The sequence below is a fragment of the Dromiciops gliroides genome, chromosome 1, assembly GCF_019393635.1.
Source record: "Dromiciops gliroides isolate mDroGli1 chromosome 1, mDroGli1.pri, whole genome shotgun sequence".
Classification (NCBI taxonomy): domain Eukaryota; kingdom Metazoa; phylum Chordata; class Mammalia; order Microbiotheria; family Microbiotheriidae; genus Dromiciops; species Dromiciops gliroides.
Window position 1 is genome coordinate 513,886,056 of NC_057861.1, and position 25,966 is coordinate 513,912,021.

General features: G+C 35.2%; 1 protein-coding gene across 4 annotated transcripts in view; it reads left to right on the forward strand.

The window, feature by feature from the left end:
• LOC122734301 (synuclein alpha interacting protein) overlaps nt 1-25,966 on the forward strand; it is a 224,703-nt gene that overhangs the window by 113,815 nt on the left and 84,922 nt on the right. For all 4 annotated transcript variants that reach the window (XM_043975014.1, XM_043975015.1, XM_043975013.1 and 1 more), the window contains one exon: nt 24,716-24,788. In XM_043975014.1, coding sequence (XP_043830949.1) covers nt 24,716-24,788 — 73 coding nt within the window. The remainder of the gene's footprint in view (nt 1-24,715; nt 24,789-25,966) is intronic.

A 25,966-nucleotide genomic window follows, 5' to 3' on the forward strand; every position in this document is an offset into this window, starting at 1 on the left:
TTGCAACCTAGACTGTGAGGTGTAAACATGACCTGAAAAATTATATGAACCTGACTTTATCTGGAAATTTCAGTACAAATCACCTATAATAAAAAAAAAACCTATTCAGCACCAAACTTTAAAAAAAAACTGTGCCAGGTTTAAATGCTCAGCAAACCAGTAATGCCAACTTAAGTAATCACCGTACAGAGTTTAACACTATATCATTAGATCCTATATGCAGTAAATACATGGAAAAGAAATAATAAATAAAAATGCCAATTGTTACCAATGTAACAACAAGCTCAAAATAATAAACAACAGTGTCAATAGATTTTTTCGGGGGGGGGTGGTGGGGGGGTGGTGGTAATACCTTTAATTAGCAAATAACTATGCAAGGAGCATGAAGTAAATCAAAACACTTGTTCCAGCTCATAATTTCATCAACATACTGCATTGATAGCATCAAGGAAAACATTTTGCATAAACAGTATTTCCATGATAACAATGGATTTGTTATGGGAGAAAAAAAAATTTCCCACTGCAAATAAGAATTATACCAAAACAATATTAAAACTAAAATGGAAAAAAGCAGGATTTTGATGTTACCAAAACTATACATGTTATAAAGAATAACTGGAAAGTTGAAATTGAGAATAAAATGGTAAATCCATTCAAAAGGAGCTAGGCTAAAAACTTGCTCAAGGTAGTGAAAAGAAAAAAGAAACTAAAATAAAATTTCCAGAGGTGAGGATATTAGGGATGAGAAAATCCTATTGCAGACAAAACAAAACATAAAACAAGACAAAAATTTAAAACAGAATTTTAAATGTCAAAATAAAACAGTCAGTAAATAAACACAAAGTTATTTTTTAAATGAACATCTGAAACATTAAGGTAAAACAAAAGTGGAAGGATAGACTTTTCTTCCAGCTAGCATCAATAAAACTAGGACTAGTAATAATGAAAAAAGCATTTATTAAGCACTTAGATATAAAACATTATGCTAAGCCCTGGGGATATAAATAGAAAAATAAGGCGATCTATGCTTTTAAAGAGTTCACATTATAATATGAGATGATAACATATATTGAAGATTTTAGCCGCAAATCAGATGAAGCAGCCCAGTGGTCCTTAGGGTTCAGTAGCAAGGCAGATGTTAATGCATTTTCTTTAGAATCATTCCCATAAAAAAAAAAACCACATCAGTTCCTGATTTATATCCATTTTGGCTCAAAATTCAAAACTATCAACAAGAATCAAATTAAATGAGGAAAATAAAATAGTATTTTCAAAAATAATAACCATAATCCTAATAGCAGCAGAGATAATAAGATGTTTTTAAAATTCCAAGCATAAATTCTCCAAGCATAACAATATCATGACCTCCCACATGTAACTATATTAGAGATGATGTAGCAAGTAGTTATACATGTACCAAGTTAGAATGAGGTTGCATGGGTGAGTAAATCCTTTGTAAATAGATAATAGAGATGAATGATACACTTGTATAGGGGCTGGGAGAACTCAGCTAGTGAGTGACCAGTTAAAACAAACTGCAATTAAACTACCTCAGTACTAATGCCTCAGGCTAAAATAATAGCAGAAAGCAATACTGAGGCTTATATCTCTGTGGTCAAAATTCAGAGCCCTTACTCCAAGGAAGGTTATTCTTCCAGGAAGCTTAAGTTAGTGTACAGTTTTTACTTGTTGGTTGGGTCTGTGTCTTTCCCTTTTGGGAATTCAAAGGATCTCCCTTCCTCCTCCCTCATCTATTCCTTCTAAAAGGGAACCATGCCTCCACCTCATTAAGGGCAAAAGGAGCTCTCTCTCAATCACTATGTATTCCTCTCATTAATTACATCAGGGAAGAATTGTCAACTGCCAATCTTTTGGTTACTGCCAACTTGTCCTTTTTTTATATGTCAAACAATAGGAATGACATCAGAATTGAAAGGATTATAGGCAAGGTGACAAACATTTGGCTGCTTTTTTTTTGTTGGCAGCCTGGGAAGGACAGATGGCATTTTTCTTTCTGTTTCTTTCTTCTTATGTTAGGGAGTAAGAGGACATGGAGATTTCCCAACAATCTAGTAAGGGTATAATGTTTCAACTAAAATCTTTTATCTAGGGGGAATTGGAAGGGGTTATGCCAATGCCCTATCCAGCAATCCCATCAGTTTTCTGCAGGCCAGTGGAGGGTTGTTTCTCAGCTTTCAATCACCATCACCTGGAGCAGCAAACCACCTGAGTTGGGCAGAGTGAGGTAGGGGATTGGGGGAGAAGAGGGAAAAGGGGAAGGAGGAGGTTCATAAGAAAGGAAGGTTTGTGGGAAAAGATAAGTTCTGATTTGGTCTTATCGAGTTTAATATACTTATGAGACATTGAGTCTGAAAAGTCCAATAGACAATTAGTGATATGGGAGTAGAGCTTGGGAGAGAAATTAGGACTGGGAGAGAAATGATCACCTATGATAATTCATCCATTAAGAGCTGATGAAGTCACCATGTGAGGAAATATATAGAGAAAAGATAATATCAGGTTTCTCCCTGGCAAGTGGGTTCCTTATCCATTCATATTTAAAAATATCTAGGTCTTTAAGATAAACTAAGAATTGTTGCAATAGAATAGTCAAATATTTACTAGACATGTCTTTACCTTCTTCTATTTCATTTTCAGGACAGGTATTTTTAAATTAAGAAATATACCAAAATATTATTATTTTTAAAAATTTTGTTATTCATTGTTCTATTTCATTAATTCAGTCACTTAGCTTTCTGTATCAGTGGACCTTCTACTAGTTTATTTAAAGTCCTCAGATTTTTTTGTTCAAAAATATATTCACCAAATGTACAGCCTTCAGGAGGAAAGTTTTAATGAAATGCATCTGCCTCTTCTTTATTATTATCACTAGGGAGGGAAATGGTAGATTCTTTTTTTAACTTAAAGGCCCTATAAAGTATGTTGGCACAAGAAAGTCACCAGATTTCTTTTTTACATGAATTTTTATTGATTTTTTTATTTACATCACCTAAATTCCCCACATTTCCATCTCCCTATCCATTCCCAAAGAGTTGTCTCAATAACAAAAATATAATAAAAGAACAAAAAGAGGAAGAAAAATTTTGCAAAAATGACTCATGCAGGGGACAGCTAGGTGGCGCAGTGGAAAAAGCGCCAGCTCTGGATTCAGGAGGACCTGAATTCAAATATGACCTCAGATACTTGACACTTACTAGCTGTGTGACCCTGGGCAATTCACTTAACCCTCATTGCCCCACAAAGAAAAAAAACCCACCATACATTAAAAATTTGAAAATATATATGGTATTCTTCACTAGTGGAGCTCCCATTTCTGTAAAGGAGTAAGGGGAGGTATCTTCTCATGTATCTTCTTTGAGTCTATGTTTGTTCTTTGTAATTGTTCAACATTGCTCAATTGTTTTGTCTTTGTTATTGTATGTATTTACGTTGTTGAAGTTGTCTACATTTTTTCTTGAATCTGCTTACTTCATTCTGTAGCAGTTCATATAATTTTTTATACTTTTGTTTATTCATAATATTCCTCATTTTTATAGCAAAGAAATGTTTTATTACCTTTAAGTACTACAATTTGTACTCATTCCCCAGTTTATAGACAATTTTTCTTGTTCTTTGCTACCACAAAACATGCTGCTATAAATATTTGATATATAGGCAGACATTTTTTTTGTTTCCCTTCCTTAGTATATGAATCTGGTAATGGAATCTCTTGGTCAAAGGGTGGGGACATTTTAGTTACTTTATTTACATAATTCTAAATTGCTTTTCAAAATTGTACTGATTCACATCTCTATTAATTATGTGCCAATGTGCCTATCATCTGACAACACCTCTAAAATTGATAATTTCCATCTTTTTGTCATCTTTACAAATTTGCTGACCATGAGATGAAACTTCAAGGTTCTTTTGAATTCCATTTCTTTTATTAGTCATTATTTCACATGATTGTTAATAGTTTACAATGCTACTTTTGATAACTGATCATATCCTTTGTTCAATTGTCTATGAGTGAATGGCTTTTCATCTTATATATTTGTTAGATGTTTATATATCCTGGGTATCAAACATTTATCAAAAATATTTGTTAAAAATACTTTTTTCCAGTCTACTCTTTTACTTCTTATCCTAGATACATCATTTTTGCTTGCAAATATGCTTTTCAATTTTGTATAATCAAAATTATTTATCTTTCGGTATTGTATCCTTTCTTTGGTTAAGAATACATCTCACATGCAGTTATGAAAGTTCTGCTTCTCTTCTATTTTGTTCAGATATGATTTTTAATAGTCATGTCAGGTAGAATATGTTATAAGACATTAGTCTAAGTTTACTTTTATCCAGGCTGCTTTCCAATTTTGTGAGTTCTTATCAAATATAGAGTTGTTTCCTAAGTAATTTACATTTGGGGGTTTATTAAACCCTGAACTATTGTGTTCCATTATTTGTGATTTTTCCCTTTTCTAGTCTGTTCCAATGATCTAATCCTTTGTTTAACCAATACCAAGTGGTTTAATGACTACTGTTGCTTTGTAATTCAGTTTGAAATCTAGAAGTGTTATTCCTCTTTAATTCCTGTCTTTAAAAAATTTACTTCTTGGAGCAGCTAGGTGGCGAAGTGGATAGAACACCAGTCCTGGAGTCAGGAGTACCTGAGTTCCCCCTCCTCCTTGGTAGTTCCTTCATAGCTTCCCCTATTTCTTTTTTTTTCTTATATTGAATCATTTAACACATAATTGATTTTCTACTTGTCTGAGTAATTTATATTTTTCAAGGCAATCTCTATTTCTTTTGTGTTCTCAGATTTATTAGCATATTCATAATAGATTGTGAGAATTATTTCATCTGATTTTGTTGTGATTTCACCTTGTTTATATCATTTTGTTGATCTGATTTTTCTGCCTTCTTTTTAATCAGATCTGTTAAGGTTTGACAATTTTTTAGTTTGTTCAGAGAATCATCTTTTAGATTTTTATATAATTTCTATATTATTTTAAATTTTCACCTTATTTCTCCTCTAATTTTCAGTATCTTCTCTTTATGCTTGTTTTTTGGCTTCTAATTTTTAAATGTATATTTGTTCATTAATCATCTTTTCTAATTTGTTATCATATGATTTCAGAGATATAATTTTGACTCTGAGGACTGCTTTTATTGCATTCTAAAAATTCTGGTATTTTGTTTTTGGCATTATCATTATCTTTCACATAAGTATTGTTTCTTTGATTTGCTCTTTGAACCAATCATTATTTAGGGTTGCATTATTAGATATATATTTGGGTGTGTGTCTTTTGTTTGTTCTTCATTAACTGGTCATGATTTTTATTGATTTATGGATTGCAAAATATGTGTTTAGTAATTCTAACTTTTGACAGTTATGTGCCCTTATACATGGTAAATTTTTGTAAATGTTCCATGTGGTGCTACAATATATAGGTAAACCCATATATGTGTGTTTGTGTGTGTGTCTCTGTGTGTGTGTGTATTCCATAATGGTCACATAACAATATGTCATGAGTCTTTTAGCTCTGTTTTCTGCAGCATTTTATTCAATTCTATATTTTCTCTTTTCTTTAATCTTTCTTTTAGATTTCCTTAAATTTGAGAGAGGAACATTAATATACCCTATTACTATTCTGTTAGTACAGTGGCACATAATAGTCAATAAATGTTTTTGGCTAATTAATTCATAATCTTTATACTTATTTATTCTTTTTTAGTCTCTCTGCTTCCTCATGGGATTATCTTTTCTAAAGTGTCAGTTTTGAGTTCCATCTTCTAAAGAATTTCTATATTATTGCCTTATAGATACTGCCCCATCCTTCCTTTTTTTTTACTGTTGTGCCTTACTCTTAAAGATATCAAATTCTGCAAGAAGTAGAGAGGATAGAAGTATTATTGTCCCATGGTAGAAACTTCCCTATATTCCTGATTGTATGTTTTACTTCTACAACCTGCCTTCCTTATCATCATTGATTGTCCCATTTGCTATAGAATCTGCTCCCTGGGTCCATGCCATCCCACCCTTTGAATGCTGGTTGCCTCAGGAGCTTTGATTTCCCTTTAGAGGTAGAATAATATCCATGTAGGTACAGCACTCTTTTTTTTTTAAGTGAGGCAATTGGAGTTAAGTGACTTGCCCAGGGTCACACAGCTAGTAAGTATTAAGTGTCTGAGGCCAGATTTTAACTCAGGTACTCCTGACTCCAGGGCCGGTGCTCTATCCACTGTGCCACCTAGCTGCCACCGGGAAGGCACTCTTTTAAAGGATACTATTTCTCTGCATATCATGCCATCTTCCATCAGAATATATCTCTACCCCTATGGAAGTCTTATTCAGTGGGACTTCCTTCCACTGAATAAAAGTTTTCTCCTTTTCTTCTTTCCTATTAGGATTCTTTATTACTTCACTTATTCTCCTATACCCTTCTTATTCCTAAGAGACAACAGGTTTTTCTTCTCTTCATTGTTTATCATTGACTTGATTATGGTCTTATTTCTTGCATTAGGATATTCAGGTTTTTTATGTCATGTTTTCTTAAAGGTTTATTATACTTAAGCCATCTTTATATATCTGTCTTTGAGTTCTATTGAGTACTATTGTACTATTTTGTTTCTCTCTCTCTCTCTCTGTATATATATATATATATATATATATATATATATATATATATATATATATATATATATATATATATATATATATAATGTTGTTTCTTCTTTTGTTTCTCCCAGGTTAGCCTTCACTTCACTGTATTTGAATTTCCCATCAGTTATTTCCTCTCTTGCTTCTTTGGAGAAGTTCACCACTGTGTAGTCACATTTTTCTTTTCTACTACTTATTTCTGCAGTGCAGGCCTTAAATTATGTCATTTGTTCCCTTTTAAGTTTTTTTTTTAATTCCAGTTTCTCTTTTAAACAATTTGGGAACATTCTGCTATGGTTGTATTCTTTCTTAGGAATCACAAGATCCTCTAACTCATCTGATACTAGTTCAATTTCATTTGTCTTGCAATATTTATTTAGAAATATAGGTACTAATTTAGAAGTCTTGATGGTAATAGTACCTTCTGTTTTAATACTTTCTCTGTTGATTAATCTACTTGTCTTATAAGGTTTTAACTAAGTTTTCTTCCTCCTATTTCAGTCTTTTTCAAATTACATCATGTTATTGCTCACTTCTTGATTCCTTCTCCCTTGATGATGAATCAAAGGTTTTTCAGCCTCCTATGTGGAGGATTTCAGTTTTTGCTAGCTTCAATCAATGGGAGAAGGAAAGAACAAAAATTGTTCTAGCTGGATGCCACACCCCTTTCCTTTATACCTGGTACCACCCCCAAGATATCATTAGCATCTTGTCCCAGTCTGAGCCCTGTTGCCCTGCACTGGAGCCCCAGGTAGAACCTACTCCTGCATTTCTATACCTCCCCCTCTTTTTTAGGGGGAAGTGTGACAGAATTGAAGTGTACTGCTTGTTGTTGTGGAATGTTGGGTGAGATAAAAGGCTGGATATGCCAGCAGAAGCTACTATACCATCAAGGAAATTATTCCTGAGTGGATCTCGTAGCAATATACAAGGGTCAGATTCACTAGAGGAGGGAGGATGGCGAAATGAGAAAGTTGGAGACTAGTATTCTCTATGGTTAATTGATGAAGTTGTTACCTAAGTTAGACTTCTTGTTTTGGCTTATGGAGATATTTGTAGTTACTTTAGCTCTTATGCATAATTCCTATTTAGGGTGGCTTTTGAAAGTATTGGAAAAAATGTCTACCCTTCCATCTAATAGATTATGTGACCCAGAAACAAGAAAATCACGGTCCGCCCCCCCACACACAATGTCTGCTCTTTGTTATGGCTATGATTCTTTTATATTTAATGTTCTATGGGAGTAGAATACATCAACTACTTTGGAAACCTCAAAGTACTATTTAAATGACAGCTTTTCATTACATGTTGCTTAGAGATTTTGAGTATTTGGGATGACAGTACCTATTAGAATGTTGTTACTTAGTTTTTATGGATGAATGTTATATATAGATGATCCTTGGCAATGTTGTTTGTTCTGTGATAGTGCTCTAGTTCTAGGACAGTTTATCAATTGAGTTCTGAAGAACAATTTAATTTCTGCATTTGCAGTAGTGGCATCTGTCTATAGTAATAAGATGAAACAAACATCTAAAGAATTCTAGGTGGTGGTGGTGGTGGTGGTTGCTGTTGAGATTATGAAAAGTCTTGAATGCCCCCCAAAACCCAACTTTTGAACTTTACATAAAACAGAGTCACTGAAGTTACTTTCATACAAACATAGGTTGGAGGGTTGAAGGTAAAGGAGAGGAGGGAAAAATTTTTGTTTCTTGGGGTTTTGGGGTTTTTTTTGGTGAGGCAATTTGGATTAAGTGACTTGCCCAGGGTCACACAGCTAGTAAGTGTCAAGTGTCTGAGGCCGGCTTTGAACTCAGGTCCTCCTGATTCCAGGGCCAGTGCTCTATCCACTGTGCCACCTAGCTGCCCCCAGGAAAAACTTTTAAAAAGCTATTTTGGTACTCTCAGAGAGTGATAATGAAGACCTGTGATAAGAAGGAAGAGAAAAGAAGGAAAAGTTACAAGGAATACTGTGAGATTAAAGAGGGAGGACTTAATATCTGTTTAGATATGGAATTGAAGAAAACTCAAGAATCAAGGATAACACCAAGGCTATACTAAATGTTTTGTTTTGTTTTTAACCCAAGGGCTTGCTCAGAACTACTAGAAACTTTTCTTTTGCTGTTGATATCTAGACATGCGACAAATTGTGATAGTCCCAAAACAGACCCTGTATGGGTTTGTAAGACAAGGAATATTATTTTTATTTTTACATTAATGTTTTACATTTGTGATTAGAAATTTCAGACCAAGAACTATAAGTAGGATTAAAGAGCAATAGATTTTTTAAAGGTATAAAACTTCATTCCAATAATAAAATAATACCTATCTTTCATAGGTCAAAAATACATAGGGCAGCTAGGTGGTGCAGTAGATAAAGTACCAGCCCTGAATTCAGGAGGACCTGAGTTGAAATCTGCCCTCAGACACTTGATATTTACTAGCTGTGTGACCCTGGGCAAGTCACCTAACCCTCATTGCCCAGCAAAACAAAAACAATAATATACAATTGAGTATGCCTTATCTTCTTTATTGAATTAAAAACAGTTTACATTCGAGAGCTTCTGGGCATATATGCATAAAAACTTGAACAAGTAGAAGGAGAAAAAGATAATATTTCATAGTACCTTCTAACTTAAGAACTGATTTTTTTCTACAAGTTTCCCCATTGTGAAAACAAATAGAACATAATGATGCTCAGTTATGGAAATAGAATGCTGATAACTGGGCCTGGAGGCAAACAAAATATAGACAACAAAAGCCTGTTATGACATAGTCCATTTTTGCATGAACTTGGATATTTCAAGGGTCAGGTCATCTCCTGTGAAACATCACAATATATGATAAAACATTACACAGAATAGCTAAAATAAGATGAACCCACATATCCTGTTCCACTATGCTAGTGCTTTAAAGTGTTTACACAACACATATGTTGTTCTTGTTAATAGAGAGGTATGTGTGAACATGATCCAGAGAACTTTGGGACAAATTCCAGCTTATCAATTTTTATTATTTTTTTCTTCTAAACAAATTTTCTTTGATTTTTTATTAACAAAAATACAGTTTATCTCTCTTCCATCTCTTTGCCACTGGTGGAAGAAAAAGAAAAACAAAACTTTTGAAACAACTTTTCAAACAAAACAAATTCTCACAGTGACCACATCCATGGATAGATAGATAGAGAGATAGATGGATGGATGGATGGATGGATGAATGTACATAGATATAGGCACATATATCTATATATAGATATATAATATGTTTGTGTATGTGTATGTATGTATATGTTTCATTCTGCAATTTGAGTCATGGGGCAACTAAGTAGTGCAGTGGATAGAGCACTCATCCTGAAGTTGGGAGGAACTGAGTTCAAATCTCACCTCAGATATTTACTAGCTGTGTGACCCTGGGCAAGTCACTTAACCCTAATTGCCTTAAAAACAGCTTGGGGTTATCTCCAGTTGTCCTGATAACATATCTTGTCACTGGACCCAAATGGCTCCAGAGGAGAAAGTAAGGCTGGTGACTTTGCATAGTCCTCCCTCACTTAAATCCAATTCAGTGCAAGTCATGACATCTGTCATGGTCCTCTTCAAGAATGAAGAACAAGGGGCAGCTAAATGGCGCAGTGGATAGAGCACTGGCCCTTGATTCAGGAGTACCTGAGTTCAAATCCAGCCTCAGACACTTACCACTTACTAGCTGTGTGATCCTGGGCAAGTCACTTAACCCCAATTGCCTCACCAAAAAAGAGAAAAAAAAAGAATGAAGAACAAACAACAATTTGAGTCCAACATCTCTCTGTGAGGAGGTTGGTAGCCCATTTTTTATTATCATCTTTTGGAATCACAGTTCAATATATAGATTAGAGTTCTTAAGTCTTTCTAAGTTGTACACTATTACTGTTTATATATATATATATATATGTGTGTGTGTATGTATACATGTATGTCTATCTCTATTATATATATAATGGAGATAGAGACATAGACAGACATAGAGTTCTCCTGGCTATGCTCACTTTACTGGATTATTTTATATACATCTCCCCCTGTTTCTTTAAAACCACCACTTTCCCTGTTTCTTATGGCACAATAAATAGTATTCCTTTACATTCATAGGCCATTATTTGTTTAGTCATTCCCCAATAAAGTGAATATTCCCTTAGTTTCCAGTTTTTTTTGCTACCAGAAAATGAATTGCTATAAATGTCTTAATATTCACAGGTCCTTTTCCTCTCTCTTTTATCTCTTTAGGTATAGCCCTAGCAGTGGTATCATTGGGTAAAAGGATATACATAGTTTAATAACTTTTTAGGCTTGGTTCCAAATTGCTTTCCTGAATGGCCAAATCAATTCACAGCTCCACCAATAGTGCATAATTGTGCTTGTTTTCCTGTAGCCTCTTGAATAGTTGTCATTTCTCTTTTTCTTTTTTTTTTTGGTCAGGTTTGCTAATCAAATGCCAACCTCAGACTTTGATTTGCATTTGTCTAATAATTATATGGAGCATTTAAAAAATATGATAGCTTGGGTTTCTTCCTTTGAAAACTACCTATTTACATACTTTATCAATTGGAGAATGATTTCTATTCTTACAAATTTGGGGTGAAGGGAAGTAATAAGGTACAGAGGAAAGTAGATTTGGTGTCAAAGTACCTGAATTCAAATCCCAACTCTGAAGCATGTAGCCTGTATGACCTTGGACAAAATCACTTACCCTGGGTTTCAGTTTTCCCTTCTGTAGAATTAGTGTTGGACTCCCTAGCATCTGAGCCACCTTCCATCTCTAAATCTAAAGGTGTTCAGCTTGTGTAACCAGAGAAACACACGTATTATGTCAAGTTATAAAAATAATTTAATCATTTCTAAAATTTCACCATCTTTCAGTACTGCTATTCCTAATTTTGTTCTCTTCTTGTTACTGCCCTCCTGTTGTTGTGTCTGCCCATAGGAATGTTATGTAGGAGGAATTCATGAACCTTAGTATGGTTGTTTGGATGACTTCAGTTATTTTTCTTTCAGAAATCTGATGGGACCTTAGCATGTTTAAAAGGCTCTAGCTGCTTGGAATTTTTCGTTCTTAAGATTATGTGGCTCATTTCCATTTGAGTAATGTCTGCGCATTCACCCAACTGGCTCTAGTTTGGGGGAATATGGGCCAAAGGTTTACAGTCCTAATGAATAGTTAGAGTGTCCAGGTCTCCATGCAGAATTTCTTAAAATAAGTCATTGCACTTGTGAATCCCATGCATGCTATAAATGCTATTTTGAATGGCACTGTTACAAAACTGACTAACTTAGACAGGTATGCATGGTTTTCTTGTATTGCATGAAGTATGTACAGTTTTTAAAGCTTAGTTTAAGGGTCACCTCAGGGATGATGACTATCTTGAGTCAGTAAAGACTAGAGAAGTCAACATAACCTGCTGAGAAATAATGAGCCTCCTGCTCTACTATATTTCCTTCCCACTCACTGCTAATTCCATTAGTATTCACGTCTTGATCTAATGAATTTAAAACTCTGACTAGAATAAAGGGGGTTGGGGAAGTACTGGAAGACTCTGCTTGGAGCAGAATGAAAGTCAACGAGAATAAGAAAAAAAAGGTACCTGCCAAAAGACTGAAAAGCAGAGGGTGGAAAAGTAGTGCATTTAAAATGTAGTTTGTCATACAGGCTACCATGTTTTATTGTGCTTTGAAGATATTATGTTTTTGTTTCTATAAATTGAAGGATTGTGGCAATCCTATGTCAAGCAAGTCAGTGGGAACCATTTTTCCAATAGCATGTGCTCACATCATGTCTCTGTCACATTTCAAACTTTTTTCATTATTCTTATATCAGTTATGGTGATCTGTGGTCAGTGATCTTTGATGTTAATATTGTAATTTATTAGGTTATACACATGCGATTATGTAAAACAATACTATATTAGTCATTTTGTACAAGAAAACTCAAATGAAAGAAAAACAGGAAAGAAAGAAAGTAAAAAATTGTATGCTTCAGTCTGTGTTCGATCAATATTAGTTCTTTCTTTGAAGGTGGATACTGTGCTTCATTTAGTCCTTTGGGATTGTCTTGAATCATTGCATTGCCGACAATAGTCAAGTTCATTCACAATTCTTCATCAAACAATATTGCTATCACTGTGTACAACATTCTCCTGGTTCTGCTCACTTCACTATACATCAGTTCATATACATCTTTCCATACCTTTCTGAAATCATCCTGCTTGTCATTTCTTATAACCCAATAATATTCCATCACAATAATATACCACAAAGGATAAACACAGTTGTATAGCCCTTTGAACATAGTTCCAAATTACTTTTCAGAATGGTTGGATCTTTTCACAACTCCACCAACAGTGCATTAGTGTCCCAGTTTTCCCATATCCTCTCCAGCAATCAGTATTTTCCTTTTTTGCTATATTTATCACTCTGATAGGTACAATGTACCTCAGAACTGTATTAATTTGCATTTCTATGATCAATAGTGATTTAAAGCATTTTTTTCATATGGGTATAGTACTATTATAATTGTTCTGGAGCACCATGAATCATACACATATGAGACCATGAACTTAATCAATAAAAGTTGTGCATATTCTAAATGCTTCATTAACTGTCTTTTCCCATCTCTCTCCCTCTCCTTGGTCCTCCCTATTCCCTGAGACATAACAATATTCAAATTAAGCTAATTAATAACCCTATGATGGACTCTATGTATGCAAATGAAATTTCAAGTCAATTGATGAGGCAAACTTCATTGTTGTCTTATTTTAAGAAAATTCCACATCCACCCCAACCTTCAGCAACTACCACCCTGTTCAGACTAAAGCCATCAGCAGTGAGGCAAGAACTTCCACTAGCAAAAAGATTATGACTTGCTGTAGGTTCAGATGATAGTTAGCATTTTTTAGCAATAAAGTATTTTAAATTAAGATATATACATTTTTAAACATAATATTGTTACATACTTAATAGACTACATTATACTGTAAATATAACTTTTATATACACTGAGAAACCAAAATATACATGTGACTTGCTTTATTGTGGTGATCTAAAACCAACCCTGAAATATCTCTGAGGTATGCCTGAACTTCTCTCAGTATTTCAAAGATTGGGGAGTTCATCCATGTGTGCACTTATTTTCTCTTCTGAAGATTGTAACACATTCACATCCATTTTCATTATTGTTCATGTTTGCCAATGAACCCTTTAACACAATAAATTTAAGGCTTTTTATTATTCTGAGAATATTTCTATTTTTTACACTGACCATCTATTGTTTCTTATTCTCACTACTTGCCAGGACTTCCTCTCTTTTTAGTCTTTAAAAAATATTTCAGATGTGTAATTTCATCAATGTAGGGAACTTAAACTCCCTTCTCTGATGCAGATCAGCAACTCCTTTCTAATTTTTAGTTACAGAAGATTGACCAGGGCACAAAAAGGTTCAGGGGGTGCAGCTAGGTGGCACAGTGGATAGAGCACTGGCCCTGGAGTCAGGAAGACCTGAGTTCAAATCTGGCCTCAGATACTTGACACATACTAGCTGTGTGACCCTAGGCAAGTCACTTAACCCCAATTGCCTCACCCCCCCAAAAAAAACCAAAATAAAACAACAACAAAAGGTTCAGGGACTTGTATACGGTCACCTATTCAATCTGTGTCAGAGTGAAAATTCAAATCCTGGTCTTCCTGAATTTAAGGCTAGACTTCTATCTATTAACCTCATGTTGCTTCTCATATGTATATTTAGTAATTTTTTATGGAAGTGTTTTCCTGGCTACTATACTACAGCCTAATTATGCCTGCCATGTATCATTTTATTGACTTTTGGGTTGTTTGTATTTTTAATTAAACTGAAATAATATTGCATTTTTAAAGACTAGGTTTCCTCATCTCTTCTAGGCTAATAGTACAAAGGATACTTGTTGGCCTGATCCCACCACAGCTCAGCCTAGGAACTTTGACTAGCTTCTGACCTTGGCCGATTTGCCCCTCCTTAAGCAATCTTTCTCTCCCCATCCTGGAGGGTCACTAAATTAATGTAAAATAGTGCAGACATCCAATTGATATAGGCCACTGCATCTCAGAACTCTTGAGTTCAAAAGATCTGCCAGCCTCAGTCTCCCTGTCAGATGGGATTATAGGCAAGGGTTTCCATGTCTGACTGAAATTGCATTATTACATGATTTGCAATCATAGAACTGTAAGGATATTGATGTTAAAGAAATGCTCTTTTGTAGTGGATGTCTGTTTGGTATCATTGAAAATGTAAAATTTTCTAAACGCAATATTATCTAGTCATTTCCCTTTCACCTCTGTGCCCAAAGAATTATAAATGTACAATATTTGCTAAAAATATACATAATGGGGGCAGCTAGGTGGCACAGTGGATAGAGCACCGGCCCTGGATTCAGGAGAACCCTGAGTTCAAATCTGGCCTCAGACACTTAACACTTACCAGCTGTGTGACCCTGGGCAAGTCACTTAACCCCAATTGCCTCACTAAAATATATATACACACACACATATATATATACACATATATATACATATATATACACACACACACACATATATATATATACACACACACACACACACACACATATATATATATATATATATATATATATATATATACATATACTGGGGGGGCAGCTAGGTGGTACAGTGGATAAAGCACTGGTCCTGGATTCAGGAGGACCTGAGCTGAGTTTGAATCCAGCCTCAGACACTTGACATGTAGTAGCTGTGTGACCCTGGGCAAGTCACTTAACCCTCATTGCCCCACCAAATATATATATATATATATATATATATACTGATGGATTAACCTGTTGGGCTTCCTATACAGCTGCATGTCTTCATCTGGGGAAAATGCATTTTATCCATTTCAATATAATCGTTTTTCTTTATAATCCTAAGTATTGCATTTTGTGAATTTAAAAGCATTATCCTGAAAAGAAATCAATAGGTTTCACCCAACTGCCAAAGTTACTCATACTGTGTGGCAACAGGGGCCACCATCCCCAATACCACCAATGCCAGCTACTCAACCATTACTATTGGCAGGCAGGAAATCCCATGATCACCAGGAATAACAATGTCTCCCAGACCACTTACCCAATTTTTAGCAAGGCCCTGCAGCTATAATTCAAGGGGTAGTCCTTTTAGAGTCTTGACCTGGCAAACTGCAGCCCTCTCCTCCTCAGAAGCCACAGTTCCTGAAGACTTCCAAAGACCTCAGCAACAAAATCTTAGCACTGTGACATGATTCAAACAGATATGGTGTCTTCTCAATGAAAATGACACATAAGAAGACACTTTACCTAAAATGTCTTGCTTCTGTACTTTATAGACCACTCAGCCTTTCCTTCTCCCCTGCTCCTGGAATCTCCTAAATATATTGTCTCTCCCATTAGAATGTGAGCTCCCAGACAGCAGAGACTGTCTTGTTTTTCTATTTATTTCTCCATTACTTGCCATAGTACTTTCCACATGGTAAGTACTTAATGAATGCTTTACCTTTTATTCATTCATTCATTCATGTTTATTTGGGATTTTTTGTTCCATAAGATTTCTATTATTTTAGAATCCTTCCCTATTTTAAAATGAATTCTAGAGTTCCTTTCAAATCTCTCTTTTCTGTCCTGAATCCTTTTCTCTTCTTCCTCTATACTATTTTTCTTGGTAATCGCATGTAGATGATGTTCTAGCAATGAGCTTCATGATTAAACCTAATAAAATTTCTACCCTTTAACAACACTTGAAGGCAATCTTAACCATACTCAGTCCTCAATTTTTCTTTCAAGAAGAAGAGGAAAAAAAGAGGAGAAAAAATAGTTTCTTGGTAAAACATATGGCAATGGAGTACAGAATGACTGATTCTAATTTAATTACAGACTAATTATTTAACCTGTACCAGCTGGTCTCAAGAAGCTACCATATTCCTTAGGGACCCAGTTCTTCTCCTGAAAACATAAGGTACCTAGTAGGTAAAAACAAAAAAAAAAATACCTTCTCTAATTGTTTTGCTGAAATGTCAAAGCAAATATATTAGAAGATGGGGAAAATAATGATTCATTTTAGGTATAAGAGATGCCTTTATCTATGAGGGTTTGAATTAAGATATATGTCTTTGTGGAATGCTGATCCAAAGTGGAATCCTGTTGCATCATAGAGATGAGAGTAATTTTTGTAATTAGTCACTTGAGAGTTCACTTTTATGCCCTGGAAGTTCTTGAAATTTAATTTGCTTGTAACATAAAGTTGGTGAACTGAAAGTAACAATACCACCAGCCTTAGCAATATATTGGTTCCTACATTTTGTTAAGGGCTAAAATTCTAGCTAATCTGTCTAAAATATCTAATGAGTGGTCGCCAATCAATTATAAGCTTTAGCAAGAGTTAGACTTTTAAGCATTTATTAAGGAGAATAAGAATTTGGTAAAGAGAGAGAGAAAGGCCTAGATTCCTATCTATTAAAGGGAGAGCACATTTCTAGCTCCCTTCTCCGCCAGAGTCCAGAGGAAAGAGAGCGAGAGCGAGCGCCAGTCCCTTCCTTCCTCCTCCCACTAGTCCGCGTCATTTCCTGATGCCAAAGAAAAGACTCCTGGTCTTGTCCTCAAAGACCTTTGTTTCATGGGCGGAACTCTTCTACAGTAAGTCTCCAGCAGGTGGCGTCATTCCAATCGTTACAATTTCTTTCAAGATTTTGTGCTTCTTTCTCTCAATAATCAGATAGCTAAAATTATCTCCCTTGTTGAACAACCCACTGTGGTAATTTGACATTCTTCAAATTCTATGGCAGTTGTAGTAATCCTAAGGATCTCCTTCAGTCATTTTTCTTGTAGATTAGACATTTTTTCTTTCCACTGCCATCCTTCCTCTTTACCTTTTTAAATGATGGCTATCAATTTCTGAAAACACAGTGATCTAAATATGTATTCATTTTAAAAAGAACATTTGTGACAGTCTTAAGGATTCTATTTATGGAAAACTGTATTTTATGGGTTAAGCCATGTAGATGATTGAAGGAAGAAATTTTCTGAACTTAAAAGGAAATAATAGTATCTTAATCATAGATAGATCAATAGATAGATAATTTCATCCTAACCATCTCATTCCTATTTTATAAAATCTTTGACTATAGGAGTAATCCAAATGACATCAAATCTTATCCTTATTAATCATAATGCTAACATAAACATTTATTTTAACTGTTTTTATTTCTAGGGAAATTATACCGAATATCTTGTGTTTTATTCTAGCCCATTCTTCTATTTTGTTATTTGGATTTAGTATTTTTATCCCCAGTTTTTAAAGCAAGACAACTATTGACTTTTTTTTTTTTTACAGTTTTAAGGTGTTTTTCCCCTTTGCTACTACATCTCCAAAATACCCTCCAATAGAACCTTTCCTTGTATAGTTAAGGAAAACAAACATGATCATAGCTGACAGCATATACTTCATTCCCTACCATTGTCATCACCTCTCTCCCAAGAGAAGGAAGGTATGTTTTATAGTTAGGCTTCCAAAGTTGATATTGCTCATTGCATTTCTCTGAATTTTTATGTCTTTTACTATTGTATCTGTATGTTATATCCATTTATAATTCCATATATCATTGTATACAATATATTTGCTTCATATTTTATCAGTTCTCACAAGCTTATTTTTTTCTGAATTCCATGTATTTGTTTTTTTTTCTTATGGAACAATAATTATCTATTACATTCATAAACCATAGTTTCTCCAACCATTACCTAGTCTGTGGGAAATTAATTTTCAAGTTATTTTGCTAAAATAAAAAGGAATCATTTCCTTCTGAAATGAAAGTAAATTACTCCCAAATATTTATTCCCAATATCAGAGTATGTAATATTTTTCCAACTTTTCCATTGGACATCTGTACCTGAATGACCTGCCTATAACTAAAATTTCACACTTCCAAAGCTGAACTTTTTATCTAGTGACCCCAACTTCTCTAACTCTTTTTATTGTACCACTATTCTTCTAGTCACTCAGTCTCAAAGCCATCGGCATATTCAACTCCTACCTCTTCCTCATTATTTATATCCTCTCAATTTTCAAACCTTGTTGATTTTACCTTTTGTGACAAGATAATGGAAAGTGATAGATGATATTTAGCAGGTACTCAGGGGCCCACCTGGAGACTGCTTTAAACTGGTTGAATTGAATAAGGTGACTGACTGTTGACTGCTTACTAGATTGTTAGCACATCTGGCTGGTACTTAAGGGTATTTAAGAAAGTAATTGTTCTCAGAAGCTAAAAACTTTGAACTTTCTTGAGACCACCTTCAGGTCCAGTGAACCACTGAATTTGAATGATACTAGCCAATCAGCTTGAAGAACCTCCCATTTCTGGGAGGGGAACTTGAAGCAGGAAGCAGACTCTGGGGAGAGTCTTCTGTCTCTTTTGGTCGGAGAGATTGGTGTGGTGGCAGAAGACTTCAGAAGGGGGAGTTTAGGAAGGTTAGGATTGCCAGGTTATAGGAAATCTGTTCTCAATCTTTTTCTTTCTTTTACTATCTTTCAATAAACCCTTAAAAACCTAAACTCATTTATCGGTGATTTTAGTCAGTTTCCCCCAAAAACTGGGGGGACAGATTAGAACCCAGATTTAGAATTTTAAATAACACACTTTGAAATATCTATATTCATTATCTCCTTTCCAAACTCCCTGCCCTCTTCACCTTTCACCTTAACAATTGTAGGAAATCCTGACCTTTCTCACTACTTCCAGTCTTTCCTCCTTAAAATTGATTCTCCACAACACTACTATGCTAGTGACTATGTCACTCTTCTGCTTAAAAAATTTCAGTCACTCCCTATTAAATAAGGAATAAAGTATAAAATAATGGTTCTAATTCATTTTTCCAGATTAATTTCACAGAATAATCCACATTATACATGGTATACTCGAGATAGCTAGGCTCTTCTCTGTGCTCTATGGCTGTCCTCTTCACTGAATCACATAATTTTCTAGTTGAAAGAGCCCTTAGTGGTCAAATCGTTGAACCAGTATTACAAAGAAATTAAAATTATATTTAAAAAATGTCTATCCAACCTTTGCTTGAAGACCTCTAAGGATGGGGAGCCCCCCACTTCCTGGAATATTCCACTTCATTTTTTTATAGCCTTCCAGAAATCAAACCTAAATTTCCCTCTTTGTAATTCCCACCCATTGTTCCTGGTTCAGCCTTCAAGAACCAAAGAGAGCACTCCTAATCTTTCCTCCACAAGACAGCACTCCAGATGTTTACCCAAGTCTTCTCCTCATCATGCTAAACATCACTACTTCCTTCAACCCATCCTCATTTGACATGAACTCAAGGCTATTTTGCTATCTTGATGACCTTGTCTGTCTAGGAAATCCTGGATACTCCCCAGCTTATCAATGTTCACCTTAAACTGTAGTTCCCTGAACTATACAAAATATTCCAGACAAAATCTGACCAGGATTGAGTACAGAGACAATATTGCCCTCATTACCTGAAGCTATGCATCCATTAATACAAGTCAAGATTGTATTACTTTCTTTCTTTCTTTTTTTTTTGGGGGGAGAGAGAGGAGTCATTGACATGCTGTTAATTCATTGGGCTTATAATCTACTAAAATTCCCAAATATTTTTGGACAAACTATTTTCTAACAATTCCTCCTTCATCCTATACCTGTAAAGTTGATTTTTCAAAACCAAGATAGGGCTTTACATCTGTCCCTTCTGAATTTCATCTCCTTACCTTGAGCTTAATGCTCAAAACTATCAAGATCTTTTGGGGTTTTCCTAATGTATTAACTACCCCTCCTCAATTTTTTTGTCATTAGAAAATTTGATGAGCACATCATCTATATCTGAGTCACTGATAAAAATGCACAGGGCCAAACACAGCTTCTTAGAAGACTTGACTGAAGACCTCTAGCAAATTTAACATTGAACCAGTAATAAGGATTCTTTGAGTCTGGCCATTCAACAGAATATTGTATTGTCATGGAACACATTATTGTATTTTCCATGAGAACAGTATGGGATGCTCTATAAAATGCTTTTTTAAAATCCAGGTAAGCTATCACTACAGCAATCCTCTAATCCAACAGTTTAATAAACCTGTCAAAAAGGAGATAAGATTTGTCTGACATGATCTGATTTTGATAGTCATACTGGATCTTTGTAATCCTTGCTTTCTTTTCTAAAAGTTTTTTCATCAGCTTTTTAACAATACATTGGAATCAAGCTCATTGACCTATAGTTTGCAGAATATTTTCTTTTTTTTTTCCTTGAAAATTCCGACAGTACTTTGCCTTTCTCAAGTCCTGTAATGTCTATTTTCCATTCTTCCAGATATAATTGACAGTGGTTCTACAAAAACAAAATAAATAAATAATTGAAATTAAATTTCAAGAAGACTGACTAAAAAAAATAAATAATTTTGAAGTGAAAATAAATAATTAAAAAATAAAAGAAAGTGACTCTGCAATCACACCCACTAGTTCTTTTAGTTACCTTTATGCCAAATGACTTGAATTCATCCAAAAGAGATAGGCATTTTCTTACTGCCTTATTATTTTAGATATAAATTTCCTATTAGTCATTTTTGTTCAGCTATTTTCAGTACAAAGACCATTCATCTTGGAAGTGAAATTAAAAACTATTGCAAAATAAAAATAATGTAGCTCTACCTTCTTTCTGTTGATACTTTTCATCACAACATTTACTCCATGCAAGAATCCTTTTCCTTCTCTTTCCCCCAATGCAACTTAAAAAAAAAAAACACACACACACCTGTTTTTGTTTAGGCCTTCCTTCCTCAGCTCATTCTTTGCTTTGTGGATTCTGACCCTTTTTCAGGCACTGTGTAATTCTCATATATTCATCCCCTATTACCTGTTTTTCCTTCTATTTTTTGTATGTATCTTTTAAAAAAATCTATGTTGGTTGTTGAATTCCCTGTCTTTACATTTTAGGTATTTCTGCTAACTCCTAATTTTTCCTAATTATTAGAATTGCTTCCTTTTGAGGGTTCAAAATTTCATTCTTGAGCATCTCCCATCCCTCCAGGGTTAATTGCCTTATAGAATTTTAGTCTGTGGGGTCCTATATATTCTTTCTATTAAACCTTTGAAATCTGTACTCCCAATATTAAGGGTGTATGCCATACTATTCTGCCTTGTAGCCTTTATCATAAACCCTAGGAGAAGATAGTTACTTCCCCCCAAAAGTTCCCATAGTTTCCATTATGGCAACTGGTTCTTCCCAATAGATCTGATTTAGAATTCATCTTTCAGTTCCTCTATTTTTTTGGAGAATACAATTATCATTAAGAGAAGTTAAGAAGATATTAAATAAGGGGCAGGTAGGTGGCGCAGTGGATGAAGCACTAGCCCTGGATTCAGGAGGACCTGAGTTCAAATCTGGCATGAGACACTTGACACTTACTAGCTGTGTGACCTTGGGCAAGTCATTTAACCCCCATTGCCCCACCAAAAAACAACAAAACAAAACAAAAAAGCCCTTCACAAGAAGTTAGATGATCTACTTCGAGCAAAGAGGAGAGAAGGGGAGAGAAAATGGGAGGGAAGAGACAGACTGATTCAGAGACAGACAGAGAGAGAGAGAGAGAGAGAGAGAGAGAGAGAGAGAGAGAGAGAGAGAGAGAGAGAGAGAGAGAGCAGATACCTAGATAATTGAAGTCTCCCATCACTTCTGTATTATTCTTCTATACTCGGCTTTGTCAATTTATTTCCAAAACTTCTCATCTGTCTCTTGTTTCTGTCTCAGTTGTCTGTTCTATGGTCTAGTAACAACAAGTAATTTTATTTCTTTCCCTTGATTTTCATCCAAATGCTTTTCATCATATTTCTCTCGTTCCTAGATTTCTTCATGATGATATTTCTAAATATGCAATGCTGTTCACCCCACCCCCCATTTTACCTGTGCTGTTTCTTTAAATAAGTACACCCTTCTATAGCCCCATTCCAATCATGAGTTTCATTCATCCTCTCAAGTCTCAGTGATACATATTTTGTGAGATCAACTTTTCCTTCTTGTATGAGGTCTTCTAGTTTATTAACTAATCTTTTGGCATTCCTATATAGAAATTTGAGGCCGTATAAATTTCTGTTACATCCTTTCTTGCATTGTCTTCTGTGAACTTCTGGATGTCTCAACTGTTATTCTTCTTCACTAAATCTACTCTCTACCCTATCCAGCTTGATAGAGAAACATAGACAACCCCCCATCCTTTTTAATTATAAACCCTTTTGGTCATATTTGCAAAACACCTGACAAAATAATTTTTAAAATTTTTTGCCAGTTTTTGTTAGTTGCACTCCATTCCTGACTAGGAGTTTGTCCTCCCTGTATTCTAAGCCATAGTCCAATAATCCAAATGCTATTCTCAGATCCTATGTTATTTACAAATGTTCATTTCCGGGGGCAGCTAGGTGGCACAGTGGATAAAGCACCAGCCCTGGATTCAGGAGGACCTGAGTTCAAATCTGGCCTCAGGTACTTGACACTTACTAGCAGTGTGACCCTAGGCAAGTCATTTAACCCTCATTGTCCCACAAAAAAAAGAACAAATGTTTATTTCTCAGGTAATTTTTTTTTCTTTTCAGTACCCTTTCCTTCAATGGACAGCAACAAGGAACACCCAGCCTGTGCCCCAACACTTTGTAATTGTTGGCAGTACTTCTTGTGTTCCTTCTGGCAGTATAAAGTGTGCCCCTATGAATCACCAGATATCAGTAGTAGTCATCTGTTTTGATAAGTCTTGGATGGTTATTTGTTATGGCTCAGATGTATGCCCTAAAAAGACAACAAACTTCTCAAATGTTCTAAGGTCAACAAACAGATGCCTCATTCCCCATGAGGAGTTACTGACCAAACACCACTCCTCTGTGCTTCTTCCTGTGACCTTCATTTAATGATCTCATCTCTTCTTTTTCTGTCTTTATTCATATTATCTCCTATGGCTATAATATAGATTCAACTCACTTTTTCATTTCTACTTGTTGAGAGTTTTTCTTGTAGGGCTCAACTTAGTTTTCCCTCCTTCCTGAAGTTTTCCTACACACACATACCCACACACCCACAGAGAGCCCACTCCCCCCTCCAACTAAAAGTGATAGTTTCCCTCCTCAGACTACTTGGTTTTGATCTCTCCTTTAAATTTATTACATTCTGTCTCATTATATTTCTTCATGTATATTTCTTATACCTCATTCACATTAGCTTGTAAGCTTCTTGAAGGTGGAGGCCATATTTTAGTTCATCTTTGTGTATTCAGCTCCTAGCATAGTTCCTTGAATGTAGCAGATATTTTTTTAAAATGAAAAAAAAATGTTAACTGAATTGAATATAGCATTATCTTAATAGCCAGTCACTGTGGATTCCAGTCTCTTGCCTGCCACATAACTAGTTTAAAATATGAAACCTCCCTCATGTGTTTATGAAAAGAGTTCAAATAGGTGTTAATGTTCCACAGCCTCCATGCTATTGAAGATTTTATTTTGCTTTTACAGTGGTGTTTCTCTCACAGATTAAGGCTATACAGTAAGACAGTTTAAGAAAGCTGTGCAAATATGGATGTCCAGATAGTCTATGGCGTACCCTAATTCTCTATTGTGTGTGTCAATTAAAGTGACTCTTGAATGTTTCCCATCTAACCTTTTGCTTGTTGTTATTTTCTGTGGGAGCAGGAGACACAGAAATACTCAAAGCTAAGCAGCACCCAGATTGGATTAGAAGCAGAGGCAATATAATTTTCACAGGTCATACTCTAGAAGGAAATGAATGCAGGCTACCAAAACCTCTATTGTTTCTCTGTCCAACTCCGTGTTTTTATAATGTCCAAGATTCTGTCAAATCATCCAAGTGATCTGAACCTCTTCATACAGGGAGTTGTGCATAACTATTGTTGTCTTGATTTGTGATAATATTTGAGCAAATAAACTAATCTACCTTTTTGCTATTATTTACATATGTCTTTTTTCTTCTGGTTTCCCATTTAGTACTCGGTAACATCACTCAAGACCATCCCAGAACTGTGCCGGAGATGTGAATCACAGAATGAAGATAGATCAGGTATACCCTTCCATCTCTTTTGCTCCCTCGCCTCTTTTTCTAGATCTGCTTTAGTGAGTATAGGCTTCTGGCAGCCTGCTGTCTTCCCCTTGTTCCTTTCTGTTATTTTATTCTTTCACTGCTTTTCTCTCAAAGGTTCCCCATTCCCTTCCCCCAGATGTTAGGTCATCAGCACAAAGAGAAGGGATGGGGAGGATGTAAGAGGATTGGCCATATATTTATAAAGGTAGGAGATCATCTCATCAGCTCCAAACCACAGTATATGTAACAATTTACTGAAAATCGGAGAAACCATTGGTGACAAGACATAATGATCCAGGCGCCAATGAAAAAATGTTGGATGCATTCACTACCCATATGGTAATGGACAGCTTGAAAGATGGGACTTTGCCAAAGCCTGAAACCCTATCAAGGAGCTACATGATAGAATCTACTATAAGGCATACTGTAGCAGTTAAGATTAAAGCAAAGCTTTTGAGTCTAATAGTGTAAACTAAACAGAGAATCACAGCACATAGATGAGAACCAGCTGGATGAACTCCCCTCCCTGCACTGCCCCCCTCCTCTGACAAAAAGTACATTCAGTGTTGTTTTTCACTCTGTAAATCAAATTAAGCCTCTTTGTTTTTCTCTCTCTGATGGGCAAAAAAAAAAAAAATAAGGGATTGGTGGGGTGTGAGTGTAGTATTGAGCTATGATATGTTTGTTATTCTTTCATGTGATGATTTGAGAGCATTTTAAATCTGGAACCTCCATGGTAGCTATTTGAATCCTTAAATCCATGGGTGAAAAAAGACTTGAAATTAAACTCAGATTATTTGTATCAGGTTTAGCAGTGAATAAATTAAGGTTCTTTACCTGTAGTACTACCAATATTCATAGTTAAAGGATTTCTATAAATCTGATATAGATGATAGATAGATAGATAGATAGATAGATAGATAGATAGATAGATAGATAGATTACTGTGCAGAGGGGAAGAGTGAATACAATGCTAGAGGGGGAGTCAAGAAGACTTGGATTCAGATACCTCCTCACTTAATAACCATTGGATCCTGATCAAATCACTTAACTTTTTGGTACCTCTGTTTCTTCATCTGTAAAAGGAAGTTGGTTTTGATGACCTCTAAAGTCTCTTACAGCTCTAAGTCTATGATCTTATTATCATATGGACTATT